Source organism: Haliotis asinina, chromosome 1, assembly GCF_037392515.1.
Source record: "Haliotis asinina isolate JCU_RB_2024 chromosome 1, JCU_Hal_asi_v2, whole genome shotgun sequence".
NCBI lineage: Eukaryota > Metazoa > Mollusca > Gastropoda > Lepetellida > Haliotidae > Haliotis > Haliotis asinina.
In genome coordinates this window covers 33,959,243-33,982,347 of record NC_090280.1, presented here as the reverse complement: position 1 = coordinate 33,982,347, position 23,105 = coordinate 33,959,243, and the positions used below count along the sequence as shown (strand labels likewise).

The 23,105-nt window shown below is 38.7% G+C and overlaps 1 protein-coding gene across 1 annotated transcript; it reads right to left on the bottom strand.

Annotated features, from left to right (window-relative positions):
- Positions 1-1,779: 1,779 nt before the first annotated feature.
- On the bottom strand, positions 1,780-13,335 carry LOC137290573 (lachesin-like). Its single transcript, XM_067821612.1, has 7 exons — positions 13,059-13,335; positions 10,833-10,939; positions 9,458-9,710; positions 7,125-7,285; positions 6,601-6,802; positions 5,764-5,997; positions 1,780-4,786 (listed from the first exon to the last, which is right to left on the bottom strand). Exons 1-7 carry the CDS (start codon positions 13,105-13,107, stop codon positions 4,653-4,655), a joined length of 1,140 nt encoding a protein of 379 aa, XP_067677713.1. The 5' UTR covers positions 13,108-13,335; the 3' UTR covers positions 1,780-4,652.
- Between the last annotated feature and the right edge of the window lie 9,770 nt (positions 13,336-23,105).

The window sequence follows — 23,105 nt, the reverse complement described above, 5'->3', positions numbered from 1 at the left end:
TCGTGCTCATTCTCACATATGTTGTGCACGGCAACTGAGGCTGCAGTGAGTACTGGCACAAACTCCACATCCTCATCAGCGCGCTTAGATAAACGTCTCCATCGCCCCCTGAAGTGGCCAAATGTGTTTTCAGTAGTCATGCGTGCACTAGCTGCTCAGTCTGCAGTTGAAGTAAGATTGTTCCCCCGTCAGAGCACCTTTGTTACTACACGTATATGGTTCCATTAGCGAAGGACACAATGGATACGCAAGGTATGTGATGATGACAACGGACATACCCACTTTCTGATCAGTAGGACATACACGGACCATCATCTCTGCCGTCTGCGGTAGTATCTCACCACCATCTGCCAAAGCCCTCAGCTTAGAGTTTGAGAACACCCTTCCATCGTGAACTCGACCTGGTCACCCTATGCAGACATCAGTGAACCTGTACTTACCACCACAAACAGCTTGCATGATACTTGAGTAGAACCCCTTTCTATTCCCATAATCAGAGAGGAATCGTTGAGGGGCCACCATTGGAAGGTGCATTGCATCAATAACACCTCCACAATTTAGAAAGTTCTATTTCATTTGGAATCCTGAAATAACCCTTTTACGTTCTTCGCCTTCAGGGAACTTGACCACAGCCTTAAATATGTATGTGGAAATGGAATTACACACCTCATGCACAATGCACCAGACAGTGGACTTGTGTTTTCCAAAAAGATTGGCTATGGTGCCATAGTCTCCTGTTGTAGCGAGAAAATATACTGCAACTGCGACTCTGTGTTCAAGACGCAGCTTGGTGAATTCTGGATTGTCGTCTAGGTTTTTGACAGAGAAGACATAACATTGCTTCTGACATTCGAAAGTTCCCTCTCCACCGAGCATCATCAAATGTCTGTACCGTCACTTCCCACCAATGTCGACATCTCCCTCTTCCAAAACACTTCCCTCTCTATGTAATGTGGATGTCATACATAACACCAGACCTTGCAAAAATCTCTTCTCCCTTTCCTTGACAGCCGCCTGTATCTGTCCATGGTCAGATTGAAATGAGAATGATGAATACCCACCTCTGTCTTAAAACCCATGTAAACGCACATTCAACAGGTCTCGGCAGATATATGAGACAGATCTTGAAGTGGTGCCTTTTGCTGTTTACAGATATATGGCCTTTATTTTTTTCATGAATTTCATGGAAACAATTCAAACCGAGTCTAAAGAAAACATTAAGTATCTGTCAGAACCAGATTGAGCCAGACTGTAATTTCATTCTGCAATCATAGGTTTCTGGCACACTCACAGGAGGCAACAGAGTAAACTGCATCAACTGAGATGATACGTTCCTTTGATCCATTGACAGCATAATAAATATATGACTCAAAAAGTAAGATTAATAAATCCTGTCAGACATGTATATATGAGCATGACAGATTAACTGAATCAATATTATACAACAAAGTTTTTCTAGTAGGGTAGTAGTCAACATTTCAAGATTTGGGTTAGAATTCATCTTCAGGCACACATGCTAACTGTGAGCCGCCACTAACCAGTTTGGGTGGCTAATCTTGCTGACTATGTTGACACATGTCATTGTATCCCAAATGCATAGATTGATGTTCATGCTATTAATCACTGGACTACCTGGTCCAGGCCCAATTATTTACAGATCGCTGCCATGTAGCTGAATTATTGCTGAAAGGATTGTTAAACAAAACAAAGACAAAAAATAGTTATTACAAAGACTAGTAGTGAACAAAGACTCTCAGTTCAACAAATGACATTAGATGATTATCTGAAAATGTTTTATTTTGTATAAAATGCTTGCACTATACAAAATACATCAGTTGTAATAATCAATGAATCAAAGTATTTACATTTTCAAGATAAAAAACCATATCATACATAGAAAATTACATGCACGAACTAACTCCGTGACTATATTTTCGAAAGTTATTTTGTAAATTTTCATAAAATCTTGTATAAAATTACCTAATTCAACTGATTTCACTTAAAAGCATAGTCTAAAAGGAATAGCACCTTATACTGCTAACATTTGACAAGAAAACAAAACTAAAAAGTCTAATCAGAGCTTATATACAGAATAGATCAAAGCAATGAATAATGACATTTTACTTATATACAATTAAGATCTATGTCTCACTTGACCTTCCATATGGATGTAAAGATCTGTTAAGGCCAGACCAATTCTATTTCTTGTTTTACAGAGACCTAAGCCATTTTTTTCAAGAATACATAAATATCCCCCACTCAAAATTAAAATCCTAATCTTTTATTGGCACAAAATGTTCACTTACAAAAAGTCTTTTAGATTTTTTTTAGTTTGCTCGCATACACTTCATAAATAAAATAGCAATATTAATAGTGTTATCCATAATATTGTACATAAACGTTTGTGACAAAAGAGAGTTAAAATTTATTCACTCGATATACAAAGTTTTGTCTTCATACATGGTGCTGCTTCTAAATTTTGATCATGATGCTGTAATGTCTCCATTCATCAGCCCTCAGAATCATATACAAAAATACTTCCTTAAAACTTTTTTAACCATTTTGAGAGCAGATACTTCTCTGATATTTATCATTAATCAATCAATGTTTAGTTTACAATTTACAAACACTATGATCCATATCTGCGACTATAGACTTCATAAGAGTTGACAGACCAGACAAACTTGTGATTATGGTTTAACAACAACTCTCTCTTCATGCTGTCTATGAAACTAAGTTCTTTCTATTTTCCCTCAATGAACAGCATCATATTTGCAAGAGTTTAGGAAAAGAACAGGGAATACTCTCACAGTTTTGCTGAAAATTTGTCAAAAAATACAAAAAAAAAAAAAAAACGATGGAAAGGTTGGCAACTGTGTCACCTTGTGTGGAATTTCCTGAATTTAGTCTTGTATACAAGAAAAGGCAACTTGTGAATTGTATATACTGCTCAAATTAAGTTCAGGATCACCCATTTCTTTCATGTTACAGTTGTAGTGTGAGTGAATTTAGTTTTACACCACTTTTAGCAATATTACAGCAAATGACATCAGGAGACACCTATTTGAGGAATCAAACCCAGGTCTTAAGTGTAACAAGCAAGCACGTTAATGACTTGGCTACCCCACTAACCCTATAGCAATAGGAACAGGCTGCGCTTTAGTTCTCGAACAGTATATCTGAGAGGGAATCAATTGGAGGTATTTTCAAAACAAAATATTCATCAACTGCTGCAACTGCTAGGTACAAATAGACCCATCACAAATGATTACCAAGTGTTTGGTTTGTACGTACATAAGTCAGAAACATAAAATCAAAAGTCCTGGGTATGTATCACCAGTAAATGACTGGCCGACAATTCTACAACTTACATGTGACAACACAATCCATGTGCATCACCAGAACACAAAAATATACTCCATAGAAAAGGAAAAACACCAGGACCTGGATTTTTTAGGCTCTCTTAGCGCTGATACAGTCAAAAGTCAATGTTTACATGTGGCACTTACGACTATCTTAGTGCTAAAAGAGCATCGAAAATCTAGGTCCAGGCCACAAATGGAAAAGGAAAAAATAATTTTATAGTTTAACGAGAATTTTTATCAACATTGGGAATGTTAGGAATTGAACCCAGTCTTCAGTGTGAATTCTAGCAGACACCTTTTAAAACACATTTTGTGAACACACGAACTTAACATTGAAACAAGCACAAAATTTAACATGCTTGAATTATTGCATAGTGAGCTCTTTGCCACAAAACAGCTGGAGCGACAAATTACAAACTTTATATAAGGAGGCATTTGAATCCAAAAGTATGAATCCTAACATACAAGTAATTTGACTTGTGGGCATATGAAAACAATTTTTTGTATGTTTAAACCAGGCAATCTGAAAAAGGATTAAGTATCTGATAATAGGGCAGAAAAACAGGCTATGCTCTGGACCAATGAATGCATAACATACAATATGAAATTGCTTGTAAATAGCTGATATGAAAAGGTTCCACTTGCCCAGAAAGGAGGATTGCAAGGTATATTGTTATGATTATGTTATTTCACTGTCACGATGATCCATGCCCATGGACACCTTGGTTCTGGAGAAGATGCTCTGAGCGTGGGCATCTTAAAGAACCCATTTAGAAATTTTTTTAAAAGTAGGAAAACATGTCTTTAACATCTTATACAATTTCATCTGACAGAAAGCTGTAATATCATTTTACTTTCATTTAATAATATTTAAAATATTTTCGTACTTAAAAAATTTGTCAGTTCTAGTATGCCAATAGAGGTTGATACACATCAGTCGCCAGACCTGGTGATGCAGATGTATTTGTAACCATGGTAACAGCTGATATGAATGGTTGACATAATTTTTACAAATGAGGTCATGTGGGATGAGAAATGTGACTGACTGAAATTTGGAACAATTTAAATATGAGGCTGTAATGATTTGACTGTTGTATTACCGAATATTACCAGTACATTTTGACAAATATGGTTTTGTGAATAACCCAGTGATAAAATTTTATTGATGGACAATGTTCTTTCTATTTGGTAGAATGTACAAATTATACAAAATCATGTATGGAATGTTGTCAAATTAATGTAAAAACACATAAAAACTATTCTGTCACTGACAGAACTTGCTGATGATTATCTGCGGTCGGATGCAATGACAACATATGGCACAAGGAAAGTGATCGCCATTACTAGGAGGGAGACCTTGACCTCGGTGGCCTTGGAGCTTGACAGAGATGGACAGTTTGGACCCTGACACTCTGTTGTTTCTGGAAACCAAACAAGAAGAAATAATTATTTCACATGTAATCTTCTGTTTTTATCATAATGCATACATGCACACAGACACAAACACATGGGACATGTATTTGTAATACTAACAGACCTGGTGTATGCATGCACACATACTTACATACATTGAGATGCACACATGGTATGTGCATGTACACACATACATGGGCATGCATACATACACACATGGACACATATGCACTGATATACATGGACTCACTGAGGCAAACAACTAGTCCTGTTCATGTCCTGATCTGACCAAGACAATGCCAGGATATGACAGGTAAGATGACATGCACTCAATATTAACTCAGACTAGCCAGCCAGTCCATGAATCAGATCTTACCAATTGCTATTGCACAAATTACAAAAAAGACTACTGCATCATTACAAGAATCACACAGATCCGGCCCATCCCAACCATGCTGTTTATGGGCAGCACCTTCAGTCTTGTAACTAAATATGGACAAGGCCATTATGCATGCAAGGGCACATAACTGAAATCTGTTTGAGATGATAATGTAGTTCAAGGGTTATTTATGGCTCCGAGATGACTGAAGGAGAACTATTCTTACAGTCTTGACAGTGGTCAGGAAATCCAGCTGTCAAGTTTATATTTAGCATGTCTTCTGATCTGTTCAACAAACAATTTGAAATGACACAATTGTTGATATGTCTAAAGTTTGATTGGATCATCAAAACGTATGGGCATGTACACTTTCACAAGGTACAGTGGTTCAAGTACACTTGTCACATCAAAGGCCCAAGTTCGACTCCCCACGAGTACAATGTGTGAAACCCATTTCTGGCGTCCCCTACCATGATGTTGCTAGAGTATTACTAAAAGCGGCATACAACCATACTCACTCATTTTCACTAAGGCACAGCTAAGCTATCTGACTGATGCCCTATGCCGAAACAAATTGCATTTCTATCCTAACAAACTCACACATACCAAACATTGTGATGGTGGCCTGGCTGGACCCCTTGGCGTTGGTGGCAATGCAGAAGTAATCAGTGTAGTCATTGGCTTGCACGTTCTTCACCTTCAGCGTGTACCACTCTTCACCTGCCTTCAGGTTCTGGTTGTCAGTGGTCTGCTTGTTGAAGTCAAACTTGTCGTCGTCATTGATTGGTGCTCGGCCGCCGTTTACAATCCGCTCCCATCTTACAGTTGGAGCAGGATATCCTGTGAAAGGTAATTTCAGCAATTTGCAAACCCTTGTTCTTTTTGATAGGAAACACTTTTAATGGACAGGCAACTTTCATATTGCAACAGATGCGCATTTGATGTAGATCTGAACACTGTTATTTTGTAAACAGTTTCTTTAGTAATACTTATTAATCAGAGAGTAATCTCAAAATGCCAAACTCAATGAGTTTTAATTCAGTAATTGAGAATTTCATTTGTAGTTTTGCTCAAACTAATCTGTGAGACACAAGTCCCAGGGGTAAATGTTTTGTTCCAATATCCCTGTAGACAGTAGGCACTTTACTGATTTTAAAAGCAGTCAGAAAAAATGCTTTTCAAGTGAGAAGAAGTTCACGGAAAGAAACCTTGAAAATCTAACTTTTCCCATTAGACAAGACCAGTGAGTGGACAATAGTTAATGACCCTGTCTGTACCTCAATGTTCCAAAATAACATTTGTAGATTTACATAACTTTGGATACAAAATTCACTGACCACTAGGACCACTAGAAACTTCTCATTTAATGGTCCTGATGAATTTACCAGTCGAGCACCACTGGCCCGACATAAATAGTGGAAGTTGAATGAGAAATTGTCATACCTTGTGTGATACACTCCAGCTTGGCCCAGAACCTTCTGTTCTGGGCTTGTCCGACCGAGTCTTGCACCACACGCACCGTTGGTGGATGAAACACTAACACCTCTGCCAGATGCTCTGCTGGTGGCTTTATGTTATTGTCTGCGACGCAGCGGTAGACACCTCCCATATTCACGGTGATGTTGACTAGCGGCAATACTGCTCCCTGTGTGAACAATATGTGATTACAGACTGAAATTCAGGACGGCCTGTTGGCCCATCATGTCTAAATTGTGCTATGGGCTAGTAAAATCCACAGCTACTATCTTCACTGTGGTGACAACAAGCAGCAGCACTGTTCCCTGTGTGAACAAGGCGTGATTACAGACAACAAAATTCAAGATGGCCTGTTGGCCCGCAACTACTTATTGTGCTACAGGCACTAGTGAAAGACCACAGCTAGTAGTAGCCCTTCCATCTCCCCAAACACAATCTTCCCTTCAACATACATCACAATTCATGATTGAAAAGGAACATATTCTACTAACCCTGAACTGAGGTCCACCTGTTGGCAGCTTGAACCCATCAGAGCGGGTCCATGTGATGTTTGGTGCTGGGATCCCAGTGGCGGAACATGTCAGGTTGGAGTTGGACAATGGATCCACGACTAACACTGTTGTCGTCTCACCAGGTCGGATCGATGGTGCAACTGAAAATAAGGTCACCATGGTAACAGTCTTAAAATTTGTGTCAAGCTTGACTCGTATGATAATGTTTTGAGTCTTTTACGAAACTAGTTGCATAAAATATGCAGAATTCACACATCATGTAAAACCCTGCAAGATCAGGTGGTCAAGCTCGCTGAATTTGTCATCACCAGATGTACCTATGTCCTCATTTCACATTATTGGAGCTTCTGTGGTTCACTGCTGGAGCCAGGATTGTCTGGTTCAGTCTCGATGATTTACAGACCTCTGTCATATAACTTGAATATTGTTGCATTTGACATTAAACAACAAACAAATAAATACCAATGATTATGCATCAAATATTTCAAATCAAATTTTCATTAAGTTCCCCTCAAACAGAAACATATGAGAAACAACAAGCCTTATTACAACTGAAACTGTTTAAATTTTGTTTTCTTCGAACAAATACAGGTGGGGACACTTAACCCAAGGGTACAGATAAATATAAAGGAAATCATTTCTTGCCAAATTTAGGGCCTTTTCTAGCAAATCACTGGAAAAAAAATTCACATTTCATGCCTTTTCATGCCTGTGCGAACCCTGATACCTATGACATGTCAGAAAGGCAAAAGGGGCAAGTGAGTGAGTTTAGCACCATGCAGCACTCAACAATATTCCACCTGTATGGTGTCAGTCTGTAAAAACAGGGGTTCAAAATGTTTTTAGAAAAATCTCTTGCCACAAGACAAGTAACTTTAAATAGTAACTTGTCCTGAATAATTTTCCACTTGCCCTGATTTTTATGACATAATCATGATGTAATTATGCAAGAATAAATCAACATGGTACTTGATGTTCATGTTTAGTGGGCTCTTCGTTGAGAAGGGAAAAATAGCTCAGAAAGATAACTCTACTTTATTATCATTGTGATATGTAATAGCTACATTCTGAGATATAAAATGAAATCCAAGTTTATTTGCAGTTTGAAACTGTAATCTAGTAGCTCATGGACCATTCTCTTCCCCCAGAGGTTTCTTGTTATATCTTCCTACAAATATCTGTACTAATAAGTAATATAGCCATCATTACCTGGCCTTGTAAAATCCCCTAGTGGCAAAGAAATCGAAACACAGATTATCTTCCTTCTTTCTATCCAATCAGAACATGTGTTACATCACCTGAGATCCAACTTACCTAATACAAGCAAATATCACACCACAAATACTCCTCCTGTGCCGGGGTTAGTGTTGATGTGACACAAAAGATATTTAATGGCTAAGTTTTCAAGACGCCATTGATCGCCTATTACATGACTGAGTTCTGCCTAGAAGAAACGTTTGCAAATCGCAACCTGGAACAGGTTCTACTTTTCCTGATGCATACAGAAATTACTGAGATCTTGCGAATTATCACTTTTGAAGCAGTGTTGCTGATTGCACAAGCAAATCTGATTGCAGCCAATCACGAATCCTGAACCTTTGAACAGGGGTTCAATTTTTTTTTTAAAGAAAGTAACTTGTCCAAATTTTCCACTTGCACTGAATTTATGACACAATGTATGATGTTAATGGTTACTGGACTATTTCTCGAAGAGTGATAAATTTCAAAGAGCAATAACTCTAAACTACTATTATTGGGAAATGTAACAGCTACAGTATGAGCAGATATGAAATAAACTCCAAGTTTATTTGCAGTTTGAAACCATAGGTGGAAATTATCTAGTAGTCCATGGACAAGTTAGATACCATTATTGATTGCCCGAAATGAAAACTGACTTGTCCCGGGCTTTGAGCGATGGGATTTTTTAATCCCTCCTTGCACCTAGAAAAGGTCATATTAGAACACAGGTTCGTAGGAATATATGAAAAAAAACTTCTCGGGGAAAAGAATGCCCACAGACAAGTAAGATAGCATTATTTGATTGCCTGAATTGAGAACTGACTTGTCCCAGACGTCAGGCAATGGGATATTTTAACCCTTGAAATAATCGAGTCTTGACCAGAAAATTCAGTGATCAACAACATGACCCGGAACATACACAAATGGGATACTATGACAAGTGTCAGCTAAGTCAGAAAGCCTGACAAACTGTCGTATGTCAAACATAGGTTACTGAAGATCCATTCTAAATTGGATCTTCACGGGAAAATATACACAAAGAAAGCTGCGACTTAAACATATCTGAGTATTACCCTGTACAGTGAGGGATCCTATCTTGCTTGGCCATTTGGGGGAAGCGAGTGCCTGGATCTTCACGTAGCATCTATATCTGCCAGCATCCTGCTGCCGAAGTCGACGGATTATCAACATGTACGTGACACGGTTTTCCGGGCCTCTCGTCTGCACCTCGTACTTTCTCTTGCCTCCCTCGATGGGGTTGTAGGACAAATCGATGCTCTCATCTAAACTGATAATCTGGCTGGTGTCCATATGTTCCCATGTCACCTGAAGGAGAAGAACAAGTGAGATACCTTCAGTAGATTAACCCTATTGTTTTCTCAGATTTGATTTCTTCTGTGTTCTCAGGCTCTGTTAAGTGTTAAGTATCCCACACTCATGAATTTCAGTTTGAAAAGAATGGCAGCACCATTACGTTCTTGTAAATATTTTTACATTCACTGATATACCCCTATTTACCTAAACCATCAAGGATTTACCTATATTCCCATAAATTACCTACATTCACTGTGATTTACCAACATTTCCTATGATTTACCTTTATTGCCCTAGATTTACCTACATCATCTTAGGATTTATCTATTATCTCCAGGATTTATCTACATACTCCAGAACATATTTTCCCTGGCCAAGTAGGAAGATATGTTATTTTGTTAAAAAAGTTCTTCATCAAACTTCTTTGCAAAGCCAACAAAGTACAATGCCATAATGATAAAGTAAATCACCAGAGTCTCCTCAGCTTCACTGGTTCCTGACATAAATGGGAAAATATGTTGCATTCATGTCCCCCTCCCCTTTTTTTGGGTATCCTTATAAGTGCCCTTTTTAGATATAAATCAACTGGGCACCTGGGATTTGAAACATATCAAAACCAGTACATGTCTTCCGTTTTATTTATAATTTGTTAATGGTTAAATGCTGCCTACAGTAATGCTCAACTACATGGCAACTCTGTTTAATAGTGAGTGAGTAGATATGGTTTTTAGGCCATTTTTAGCAATATTCCAGCAATAAAATGGCTGGGGGCATCAGAAATGGGCTTCATATTTTGTACCCAAGCGCACAGAGAATCAGCCCCGATCTTCGGCATGGTGAGCAAACGCTTTACCACCAGGCTACCCCATCACCTTTGTTTAATACTGGTTGGAACAGACAATCCAGTGGTCAACATCATGAGCACTGACCTGAACAATTGGAACATGGAGACATGCTCTCGTGAAGCCTTTGAGTGTCCACAAAATCCCGTAATCAGCATGGGTTGCTGATGGCCTGAATTCTAACCTGGATTGCCGGAGGTTTGGGGAACCGAACACAGGTTTTACTTGAGACTTTAACCACTAGGCTATCTCCTTGTACTGGAGATTTGGGACTGGGTGCCTTGACACTTACCACATGACTTAGTTTGTTGGCCACTGTGCAGTTGAGCCGAGCAGTTCGTCCGACAGGTTTAACTTCTGGCCAAATCTCATCCACAATTTCTGGATCCTGAGCAACAACTGGAATCAACGAATGACAAGACTTTAGAAAAATATTTAATTCCTAACTCCATACTGTAAATTAAAGATGTGACAATACAAGTGCAAGTGAAGACAGATGGATTACTATGTATTTGTAGTGTATTAGCCTGGGTCTCCTTTCACAAAGTACCAATGCAACCGTAGTGGATTGCATAAGAACATGGTAAACCTTACTAAAGGTTCCTTCGTGAAAGGAAGAACAGTTTTCAGAGTGAGTGAGTGAGTGAGTTTTTCCATTACATTGGCTATATCGGGCTGCAACGATTAGTTTTAATTCATCGAAAATCGAATCTGACTCCTTAATTAAGATTACCATATAATTAAATGTAATTACAATTAAATATCCATCTAAAAGTGCAGATCTGTTCCATATCACAGCCTAGATGTAAAACAAACCAATTCTATATTATAAACATTACATTTGTAAACATATTAAATTCCATGAATTAAACCTAGGCCAAGGATAACCCATAACAAAAGGTAGACCAATTTCCTTGGATTCAAGCAACTCATGGTACTTCAACGACTATCTCTGTTTCCTACATAGTTCCAAGGAGTATTCATGTCATCACTTTAGTCACTAGAAGCTGTATGCAGGGATAATCAACGTTAAAACTGAGTGTGTTTAGTTTCAAGATGCACACAGTAATATTCCAGCCACATGGCGGCGGTCTGTTAATAATTGAGTCTGGACCAGACAATCCAGTGATCAACAGCATGAGCATCGATCTGTGCAACTGGGAACAGATGACATGTGTCAACCAAGTCAGCAAACCTGACCACCCAATCCCATTAGTCGAATGGCAAGCATGGCAAGCATGGGGGCGAACCATCCGATTTAGTACATAACACAGGCTTCAACAACGCTCGCTTCACACACACACACAACCAATTTTAGCACAAACTACGGTTTCCGGTGGAAATCTGTGCATAGTGACACCATCACCCGACCCCAAAGAGCAAACGACGACAACACAACAATTCGGCATGTCTTTGGTGACATCGAGAAATCAGCAAAATGACGAGCTTCCTACACATTTTCTATACAACTAACAGAAAATTGTTCCTTCTGTGATGTCACTGTAGGGCTCTGGCGACAGTTACGTAACCAGTCTGCGGTTTCGTTTTCAAGTGAGAGAGAAGCAGACGGCTTTTTAGCAACTTTTAAGCGCTTGGTATTAATTAACCGCAAGGGTTTTTTTTAAAGAAATGGTGTTCCGTTTATGACTAACCAGAAATCTTTCATATGCAGTGGTAAAAAGAGTACCAAAAAATTGAGTTTAGTTGTTCTTTAAGACAGTGTAATTGTAAAGGAGTACAAAACTCTCAGGATCATAAAGGAGTGGTATATTGGAAAGGGGTATCTAACACTAGGGATCCTTAAAGGATGGTATACTGGAAAGGGGTACCACACACTCGGGATCCATAAAGGATGGTATACTGGAAAGGGGTACCTAACACTAGGGATCCATAAAGGATGGTATACTGGAAATGGGTAAATTACCCTAAGGATCATTAAAGCTTGTCTTATTGTTAATGGTTGCCCATCCCTTAGGATCATTAAATGGTGCTTGGTAAAAGGGATAATTAACCCTGATAACCATGGGAATGGGATCCAAGGGCTTAGGAGAAAGTTGAAGTTAACTGGGCTCACTGTCAACCTATGCTATGATTAGTGATGCCTGAGCCACCATCATCATCCGGCTGAGTCAGTTCGTACTAGTCGTCTGTGCCAATATAAATTCTGTTGCCCTTGAGTCTACTCTAATCCCAAATGCTGTTAGGAAATAAAAGCTGCACAGCCTACTCATGAGGCCAATCTATGATTTATTTCATGTTTTTATATCTTCCACATTGACGATGCCAATCGAACAAAAATGGAGCCCAAGAATATTTTCTTGTCAATATTTACTGGACATTAGGAGTAAAACATAAATTTATGTTCAATGAGTGTGGAAATAAAAGAGTATGTCACGTTAAGCTAACAGAGCATATCAACTATGATTCATTTCTGTCAACATATTTTCTCGGCCGCCATTTTAAACCGAATCCGGAAATACCAACACCAAACAGCGTTACTTTTGTCCCTTCAACTCACCTGTTGTCGCCAGAGTAGCAGCAACCACCACAATTAATATTCTATCCATTCTGGACACCCGTGTTTATTATGACACCATGCGATCGCAAAATATCAAGGCGAAACCACACTGAATGAAGTATAGTTCTACACCTTGATTTTCACCTGCGTTTTCATACCTGAAGGTCACGTGACCGTGTCCCGAATAGAGACTGGGTCGTGTCTACTAATGTCGGTATTTTCAGTGGGTCTGCGCATACAAAGATGGATACTGGTTATAATAACAATAACACTTGTTATGTACTTGAGTTTCGTTAAAGTCGAGTTAAGGGTTTGAAATGACAATTATCGTCGATAATGCTAAAATAGCTGAAGTGAACAAATTATGAGACTCATTAGAACACGGTGACCCAGTTAATTACAGGTGAACGGGCCCCCACCTGCAACTAAAGTGTAAAAGTAGGATCATTCAGCTTTCAGGATACGAAATAGGCACAGAGTAATGATGCGCACAATTTCGGTTCAGTTAGCATTTTAAAAGTTGATGATCAACAAAAAAATACGATATTTTATTGATGACTTCTTCCATATATTTTGTGATTAAGACAATTTTCCCGATCATTGTTTGCAGACATGCATATAGTTTCACTAAAGGAACCGAGCAACCTAAAGGTGCCGAACAATTTCATTAGCAGCTCATTTTAAGGTAGCACTTACAATGACCAACCAACCTTTCTTTATTTGACAACGGTACAGATCTGAATGCATTATACAAAACATAATATTTAAGTGAAAACTCGGTTTCCATCAAGTCTATTACGTACAAGTACGCTTGAATGTGTGTAAATACTCAATAAGTTTTATTTTACAGATGCGTATAAACAAAAATAAATAAAATAACTAAGGTATATTGAGGGGTTAATTTCAGCACTTGAACTTGGCAACTGTATTCTTTCGTATCGTTTCTCATATTACAGATCAAACACAAATGATACAAACACAAACCATTAAACCTGCAACCCATGCTTGCCATAAAAGGCGACTCAGCTTGTCGTAAGAGGCGACTAACGGGATCGGGTGGTCAGGCTCGCTGACTTGGTTGACGCGTGTCATCGGTTCCCAGTTGCGCAGATCGATGCTCATGTTGTTGATCACTGGATTGTCTGGTCCAGACTCGATTATTTACAGACCGCCGCCATATAGCTGTAATATTGCTGAGTGCGGCGTAAAACTAAACTCACTCACTCACTCATTATTGTTTTACAATTAATGGCAAATAGCACGCAAAATCCCCGTTTGGGTTTGAATGAGATGGGTACATTCTATTTTGTTACTCAAAGGAAAATTCTGACTCACAGTTGAGACGAACACGATAAGCGAGTACCTAGCCCAATGATCCCACAGTTACTGTTATTATCTGTAATAATTTTGTTCGCCAAACATTTTGATACATTTTATTACTGACGGATTACTTCTTTGATTTGCATTCTAGAAGTTGGGTAGACGAAGGATGAGGACTATTGTAGAGATATACAACTTCTTTGATTTGTACTCTAGTAGTTGGGTAGACGAAGGATGAGGACTATTGTAGAGATATACAACTTCTTTGATTTGTATTCTAGTAGTTGGGTAGACGAAGGATGAGGACTATTGTAGAGATATACAACTTCTTTGTTTTGTATTCTAGTAGTTGGGTAGACGAAGGATGAGGACTATTGTAGAGATATACAACTTCTTTGATTTGTACTCTAGAAGTTGGGTAGACGAAGGATGAGGACTATTGTAGAGATATACAACTTCTTTGATTTGTACTCTAGTAGTTGGGTAGACGAAGGATGAGGACTATTGTAGAGATATACAACTTCTTTGATTTGTATTCTAGTAGTTGGGTAGACGAAGGATGAGGACTATTGTAGAGATATACAACTTCTTTGTTTTGTATTCTAGTAGTTGGGTAGACGAAGGATGAGGACTATTGTAGAGATATACAACTTCTTTGATTTGTACTCTAGAAGTTGGGTAGACGAAGGATGAGGACTATTGTAGAGATATACAACTTCTTTGATTTGTATTCTAGTAGTTGGGTAGACGAAGGATGAGGACTATTGTAGAGATATACAACTTCTTTGATTTGTATTCTAGTAGTTGGGTAGACGAAGGATGAGGACTATTGTAGAGATATACAACTTCTTTGTTTTGTATTCTAGTAGTTGGGTAGACGAAGGATGAGGACTATTGTAGAGATATACAACTTCTTTGATTTGTACTCTAGAAGTTGGGTAGACGAAGGATGAGGACTATTGTAGAGATATACAACTTCTTTGATTTGTATTCTAGTAGTTGGGTAGACGAAGGATGAGGACTATTGTAGAGATATACAACTTCTTTGTTTTGTATTCTAGTAGTTGGGTAGACGAAGGATAAGGACTATTGTAGAGATATACAACTTCTTTGATTTGCATTCTAGAAGTTGGGTAGACGAAGGATGAGGACTATTGTAGAGATATACAACTTCTTTGTTTTGTATTCTAGTAGTTGGGTAGACGAAGGATGAGGACTATTGTAGAGATATACAACTTCTTTGATTTGCATTCTAGAAGTTGGGTAGACGAAGGATGAGGACTATTGTAGAGATATACAACTTCTTTGATTTGTATTCTAGTAGTTGGGTAGACGAAGGATGAGGACTATTGTAGAGATATACAACTTCTTTGTTTTGTATTCTAGTAGTTGGGTAGACGAAGGATGAGGACTATTGTAGAGATATACAACTTCTTTGTTTTGTATTCTAGTAGTTGGGTAGACGAAGGATAAGGACTATTGTAGAGATATACAACTTCTTTGATTTGCATTCTAGAAGTTGGGTAGACGAAGGATGAGGACTATTGTAGAGATATACAACTTCTTTGTTTTGTATTCTAGTAGTTGGGTAGACGAAGGATGAGGACTATTGTAGAGATATACAACTTCTTTGATTTGCATTCTAGAAGTTGGGTAGACGAAGGATGAGGACTATTGTAGAGATATACAACTTCTTTGTTTTGCATTCTAGAAGTTGGGTAGACGAAGGATGAGGACTATTGTAGAGATATACAACTTCTTTGTTTTGTATTCTAGTAGTTGGGTAGACGAAGGATGAGGACTATTGTAGAGATATACAACTTCTTTGATTTGCATTCTAGAAGTTGGGTAGACGAAGGATGAGGACTATTGTAGAGATATACAACTTCTTTGATTTGCATTCTAGAAGTTGGGTAGACGAAGGATGAGGACTATTGTAGAGATATACAACTTCTTTGATTTGCATTCTAGTAGTTGGGTAGACGAAGGATGAGGACTATTGTAGAGATATACAACTTCTTTGATTTGCATTCTAGAAGTTGGGTAGACGAAGGATGAGGACTATTGTAGAGATATACAACTTCTTTGTTTTGTATTCTAGTAGTTGGGTAGACGAAGGATGAGGACTATTGTAGAGATATACAACTTCTTTGATTTGTACTCTAGAAGTTGGGTAGACGAAGGATGAGGACTATTGTAGAGATATACAACTTCTTTGATTTGTACTCTAGTAGTTGGGTAGACGAAGGATGAGGACTATTGTAGAGATATACAACTTCTTTGATTTGTATTCTAGTAGTTGGGTAGACGAAGGATGAGGACTATTGTAGAGATATACAACTTCTTTGTTTTGTATTCTAGTAGTTGGGTAGACGAAGGATGAGGACTATTGTAGAGATATACAACTTCTTTGATTTGTACTCTAGAAGTTGGGTAGACGAAGGATGAGGACTATTGTAGAGATATACAACTTCTTTGATTTGTATTCTAGTAGTTGGGTAGACGAAGGATGAGGACTATTGTAGAGATATACAACTTCTTTGATTTGTATTCTAGTAGTTGGGTAGACGAAGGATGAGGACTATTGTAGAGATATACAACTTCTTTGTTTTGTATTCTAGTAGTTGGGTAGACGAAGGATGAGGACTATTGTAGAGATATACAACTTCTTTGATTTGTACTCTAGAAGTTGGGTAGACGAAGGATGAGGACTATTGTAGAGATATACAACTTCTTTGATTTGTATTCTAGTAGTTGGGTAGACGAAGGATGAGGACTATTGTAGAGATATACAACTTCTTTGTTTTGTATTCTAGTAGTTGGGTAGACGAAGGATAAGGACTATTGTAGAGATATACAACTTCTTTGATTTGCATTCTAGAAGTTGGGTAGACGAAGGATGAGGACTATTGTAGAGATATACAACTTCTTTGTTTTGTATTCTAGTAGTTGGGTAGACGAAGGATGAGGACTATTGTAGAGATATACAACTTCTTTGATTTGCATTCTAGAAGTTGGGTAGACGAAGGATGAGGACTATTGTAGAGATATACAACTTCTTTGTTTTGTATTCTAGTAGTTGGGTAGACGAAGGATGAGGACTATTGTAGAGATATACAACTTCTTTGTTTTGTATTCTAGTAGTTGGGTAGACGAAGGATGAGGACTATTGTAGAGATATACAACTTCTTTGATTTGCATTCTAGAAGTTGGGTAGACGAAGGATGAGGACTATTGTAGAGATATACAACTTCTTTGTTTTGTATTCTAGTAGTTGGGTAGACGAAGGATGAGGACTATTGTAGAGATATACAACTTCTTTGATTTGCATTCTAGAAGTTGGGTAGACGAAGGATGAGGACTATTGTAGAGATATACAACTTCTTTGATTTGTATTCTAGTAGTTGGGTAGACGAAGGATGAGGACTATTGTAGAGATATACAACTTCTTTGTTTTGTATTCTAGTAGTTGGGTAGACGAAGGATGAGGACTATTGTAGAGATATACAACTTCTTTGATTTGCATTCTAGAAGTTGGGTAGACGAAGGATGAGGACTATTGTAGAGATATACAACTTCTTTGTTTTGTATTCTAGTAGTTGGGTAGACGAAGGATGAGGACTATTGTAGAGATATACAACTTCTTTGATTTGCATTCTAGAAGTTGGGTAGACGAAGGATGAGGACTATTGTAGAGATATACAACTTCTTTGATTTGCATTCTAGAAGTTGGGTAGACGAAGGATGAGGACTATTGTAGAGATATACAACTTCTTTGTTTTGTATTCTAGTAGTTGGGTAGACGAAGGATGAGGACTATTGTAGAGATATACAACTTCTTTGATTTGCATTCTAGAAGTTGGGTAGACGAAGGATGAGGACTATTGTAGAGATATACAACTTCTTTGTTTTGCATTCTAGAAGTTGGGTAGACGAAGGATGAGGACTATTGTAGAGATATACAACTTCTTTGTTTTGCATTCTAGAAGTTGGGTAGACGAAGGATGAGGACTATTGTAGAGATATACAACTTCTTTGTTTTGTATTCTAGTAGTTGGGTAGACGAAGGATGAGGACTATTGTAGAGATATACAACTTCTTTGTTTTGTATTCTAGTAGTTGGGTAGACGAAGGATGAGGACTATTATAGAGATATACAACTTCTTTGATTTGCATTCTAGAAGTTGGGTAGACGAAGGATGAGGACTATTGTAGAGATATACAACTTCTTTGTTTTGTATTCTAGTAGTTGGGTAGACGAAGGATGAGGACTATTGTAGAGATATACAACTTCTTTGATTTGCATTCTAGAAGTTGGGTAGACGAAGGATGAGGACTATTGTAGAGATATACAACTTCTTTGATTTGCATTCTAGAAGTTGGGTAGACGAAGGATGAGGACTATTGTAGAGATATACAACTTCTTTGTTTTGTATTCTAGTAGTTGGGTAGACGAAGGATGAGGACTATTGTAGAGATATACAACTTCTTTGATTTGCATTCTAGAAGTTGGGTAGACGAAGGATGAGGACTATTGTAGAGATATACAACTTCTTTGTTTTGCATTCTAGAAGTTGGGTAGACGAAGGATGAGGACTATTGTAGAGATATACAACTTCTTTGTTTTGCATTCTAGAAGTTGGGTAGACGAAGGATGAGGACTATTGTAGAGATATACAACTTCTTTGTTTTGTATTCTAGTAGTTGGGTAGACGAAGGATGAGGACTATTGTAGAGATATACAACTTCTTTGATTTGCATTCTAGAAGTTGGGTAGACGAAGGATGAGGACTATTGTAGAGATATACAACTTCTTTGATTTGCATTCTAGAAGTTGGGTAGACGAAGGATGAGGACTATTGTAGAGATATACAACTTCTTTGATTTGCATTCTAGTAGTTGGGTAGACGAAGGATGAGGACTATTGTAGAGATATACAACTTCTTTGATTTGCATTCTAGAAGTTGGGTAGACGAAGGATGAGGACTATTGTAGAGATATACAACTTCTTTGTTTTATATTAGCGACTTTTCTAATGTCGTCATCACTTGCTTGACAACGACATTAGGATCTGTGTCGAAACGTCAAGACAAAACAAAGAAGTTGTGTATCAATTAAATAGTCCTCATCCTTCAGCTGACAGATTAACTACAAGAAGAAATGCTTTGTGTCCGTGAACTTCCCTGAGACGTATTCATTGACACTAGAAAGAAATGAATGTCGAAACAGAGACCTTTTTGATTATTGGTCTTGTTTTGAGAAACTGTTTTTTAATCTATATTAAGTCACACTGATGCTCTGTCCCCCAGTGACCCAACATGGGTACGATGTGTGATGCCCATTCATTGGTGTCATATACCGTTATATTGCTGGAAGCAGTGTAAAACTAAACTCTTGCACTCGACAGTGACAACTTCCCATTGTTTATGTTCCAGCTACGGCGAGTCACCTAATTGTGTCCTGCTTCTTCTTTGTCTTTTTCAAGCCTGGTAAAGACAATGTGTTTAGTCCTCTGGTCTGGAGTGTTGTAAATAGAAGTGCGAGTGGGTGAGTTTTACGCCGTACTCAGCAATATTCCAGCTATATGGCGGCGATCTGTAAATAATAGTCTGGGCATGGCATTCCAGGGATCAACAGCGTGAGCATCGATCTTCGCAATTGGGAACAGATCACATTAGTCATCGAGTCTGACCGCTTCCAACCACAAGTATAGTCAGCGTTTATGGTATGAATGGAAGAACGATGTCTGCATGGAATAGAGCCATAAATAAATTAACCTTTAAAAAAGAGAGAGAAAAAAAAACAATGTTTGCATGGAATAGAGCCATGTCTGCAGCGAATAAAGCCGTGTCTGCATGGAATAGAGCCATGTCTGCATGAAATAAAGCCATGTCTGCATGAAATAGAGCCATGTCTGCATGGAATAGAGCCATGTCTGCAGCGAATAAAGCCACGTCTGCATGAAATAAAGCCATGTCTGCATGGAATAGAGCCATGTCTGCAGCAAATAAAGCCATGTCTGCATGAAATAAATCCATGTCTGCATGGAATAGAGCCATGTCTGCAGCAAATAAAGCCATGTCTGCATGAAATAAATCCATGTCTGCATGGAATAGAGCCATGTCTGCAGCGAATAAAGCCATGTCTGCATGGTTTACAGACTGCTTCCATACAGCAGCATAAAATTAAACCACCCATTCTTTACAAGATCTATACATATGGAAATTAATTAAGCAACACCAAATTCAAAGACACATAAAAACTTAACAAAGTTTAACGAAGTAATTTTGATGATTGATTATTCAATTTTGATGTATTGACATACAGCATGAGCTTTTCATGGGTTGATATGACGCGCGTGAAGCTTGCACAGCGCACGTGCATTGCTTTAACCTCAACTTTCGAAAAATGCACTTTTTCCCTGGGGTGTTTACAAGCGCAGGTTGTCGATTGCATTCGGTTTTTCATTCATTTCAATGTCATGGCACGTAGGAAATTATCAGAGGCCACTCGTTGGCAAATAATCGGCATGAGGAATGCTGGTATGTCTCTAAGACAAATCGGGACTCAAATCGGACGACATCATTCCATAATTTCAAAACTTTTGAAAAAATACCGGGCCACTAATGAAGTTAAAGACCTGCCTAGACCAGGAAGACCCAGGAAGACCACAGTCCGGGAGGACAGAGCTTTACTGAGACTTGTACGGCGCAGGTCCTTCGACTCGAGCTCTCGGTTGAGACAGGAGTGGCTTCCAGGGAGACCCATCTCGAACAGGACTGTTCGGAATCGTCTGAAAGCTGCAGGATACCGGGCAAGGAGGCCAATCAAGCGACCCAGACTGTCTCCAGCCCATAAGGCAGCCCGACTGGCCTGGTGTAATGACCGTTTGCACTGGAACATTGCCTCTTGGAGGAAGGTCCATTTCTCAGATGAGAGCCGGTTCTTGCTGCACATGGTGGACGGTCGTACTCGGGTCTGGAGGCAGAGGAACACAGCAATGGCTCCACGGAACATCCAGGAGACTGTGGCCTTTGGGGGAGGTTCCGTTATGGTATGGGGGTGCATTTCCATGAACTGCAAGTTGGATATCATTACCATCCGTGGCAACCTTAACGGTGTTCGTTACCAACAGGAGGTTCTTGACAGGGCTGTGGTACCTCATTTTGAGAACCATCCTCTGGCAACGAGACCCATATTTATGGACGACAATGCTAGACCTCACAGGGCGCATGCTGTAAATGATTTTTTGCGGCAAAATGCAATTGACAGAATTCCATGGCCTGCCATGAGCCCTGACCTCAACCCCATTGAACATTTGTGGGACTTTATTGGCCGTCGTGTGAGGCAGAGAGACCCACCAGTCCATAATCTCAACGAATTGACGGCTGCCCTGCATGAGGAGTGGAACAGGATCCCCCAGAATCAGATCCGGAGACTCATCCAAGGAATGAGGAGGCGTCTGGAATCGGTGGTGCGTGCGCAGGGAGGACACACTAGATATTGATGAAAGTCGGTGTGCAGACTCTCAGATGACTGTTCTTTCTTTCCATGTGACATTTGTGTTAATACACCTGACAACAACGTCTGTGGATGAATAGTAAATTGTGTCCATTTTTTCATGAATTTAAGACAGTTTTAAGAATTTGGATTTCGTTGCAATAAAGCAAAGTCTTGATACTTTTTCCCTTTAAGTTGTTTGTCAGAGATCGTCTGTTGAATAAAAAAGTGTCAAACTATATCAACCCGGCATATTTTGATTGTCAGAACACTTCAAAGTTGCTCCAATAGAAAAAATTGGGGTGTTGCTTGATTAATTTCCAGGTGTATACATTGATCTCCAATCAGTGACTGATACTTCATTTTTAACACTGATATCTTTAAGTATAATACTGACAATTATAGAATATCTTTAATATATGAATATGAAAATGGATCGCCACACATATGGGATCTTCGAAGTGCAGTAGACCCGTGAAGATTCGGGTTAGAATTGGTCTTCAGTAACCCAGTGTTTACCTTTAACCCTGACATGTTGCAGGCCCTTAAAGGACACAGAACCATAAAACGTGGGTCCCGATAAGAATGTGTAGGCCCTATGTTTTAAGGTGAAATAGCGGGTTTGGTGATTGAAAAAAAATGCAACCCTAAGGACCCGCAGAAAACAAAAGCTTTGGCTCCCATTTTTTTAATGCATATGGTTCCTATTCACAAGAATGTCCCAAGGAACATGCACTTTACAATCTTTATATATCATAGTATTCCAACTTCTGTTTATCATATTTTTACTTTTATATGTTCATATTTCAAAACACTAGCCTGAATCATATATTCACAGACCGTCTTCATACATACATCTGAAATATTGCTATTTACATCTTTAAATAAATCAACCTTTAAAATAGAGAGAGAGATAGAGAGAGAGAGAGAGAGAGAGAGAGAGAGAGAGAGAGAGAGAGAGAGAGAGAGAGGGAGAAAAAACAAACAAAACACTATTAACAGGGATTATGTGGTCAGGCTCACTGACGTCAGTATCCCAGTTGGCAACATTCTCTGTCCACACCATAATATATCCACAGTCGCGTATCGTGAATATTATGATTTGAACAATGTCTCTAACTGAATTTAAATGAGTAAGTGAGATTAGTTTTATAGAGCTTTCAGCAATATTCCAGTAATATCAATGTGGGGAGCACCAGAAATGGGCTTCACACATTGTACCCATGT

Excerpts from the sequence above, each read along its gene's own strand:
- LOC137290573 (XM_067821612.1), bottom strand. The coding sequence starts at position 13,107 with ATGGATAGAATATTAATTGTGGTGGTTGCTGCTACTCTGGCGACAACA. Across the intron at positions 9,711-10,832 it reads CCAACAAACTAAGTCATGTG|GTGACATGGGAACATATGGA; the intron begins GTAAGTGTCAAG and ends CTTCTCCTTCAG. Across the intron at positions 6,803-7,124 it reads CAGGTGGACCTCAGTTCAGG|GGAGCAGTATTGCCGCTAGT; the intron begins GTTAGTAGAATA and ends TTGTTCACACAG.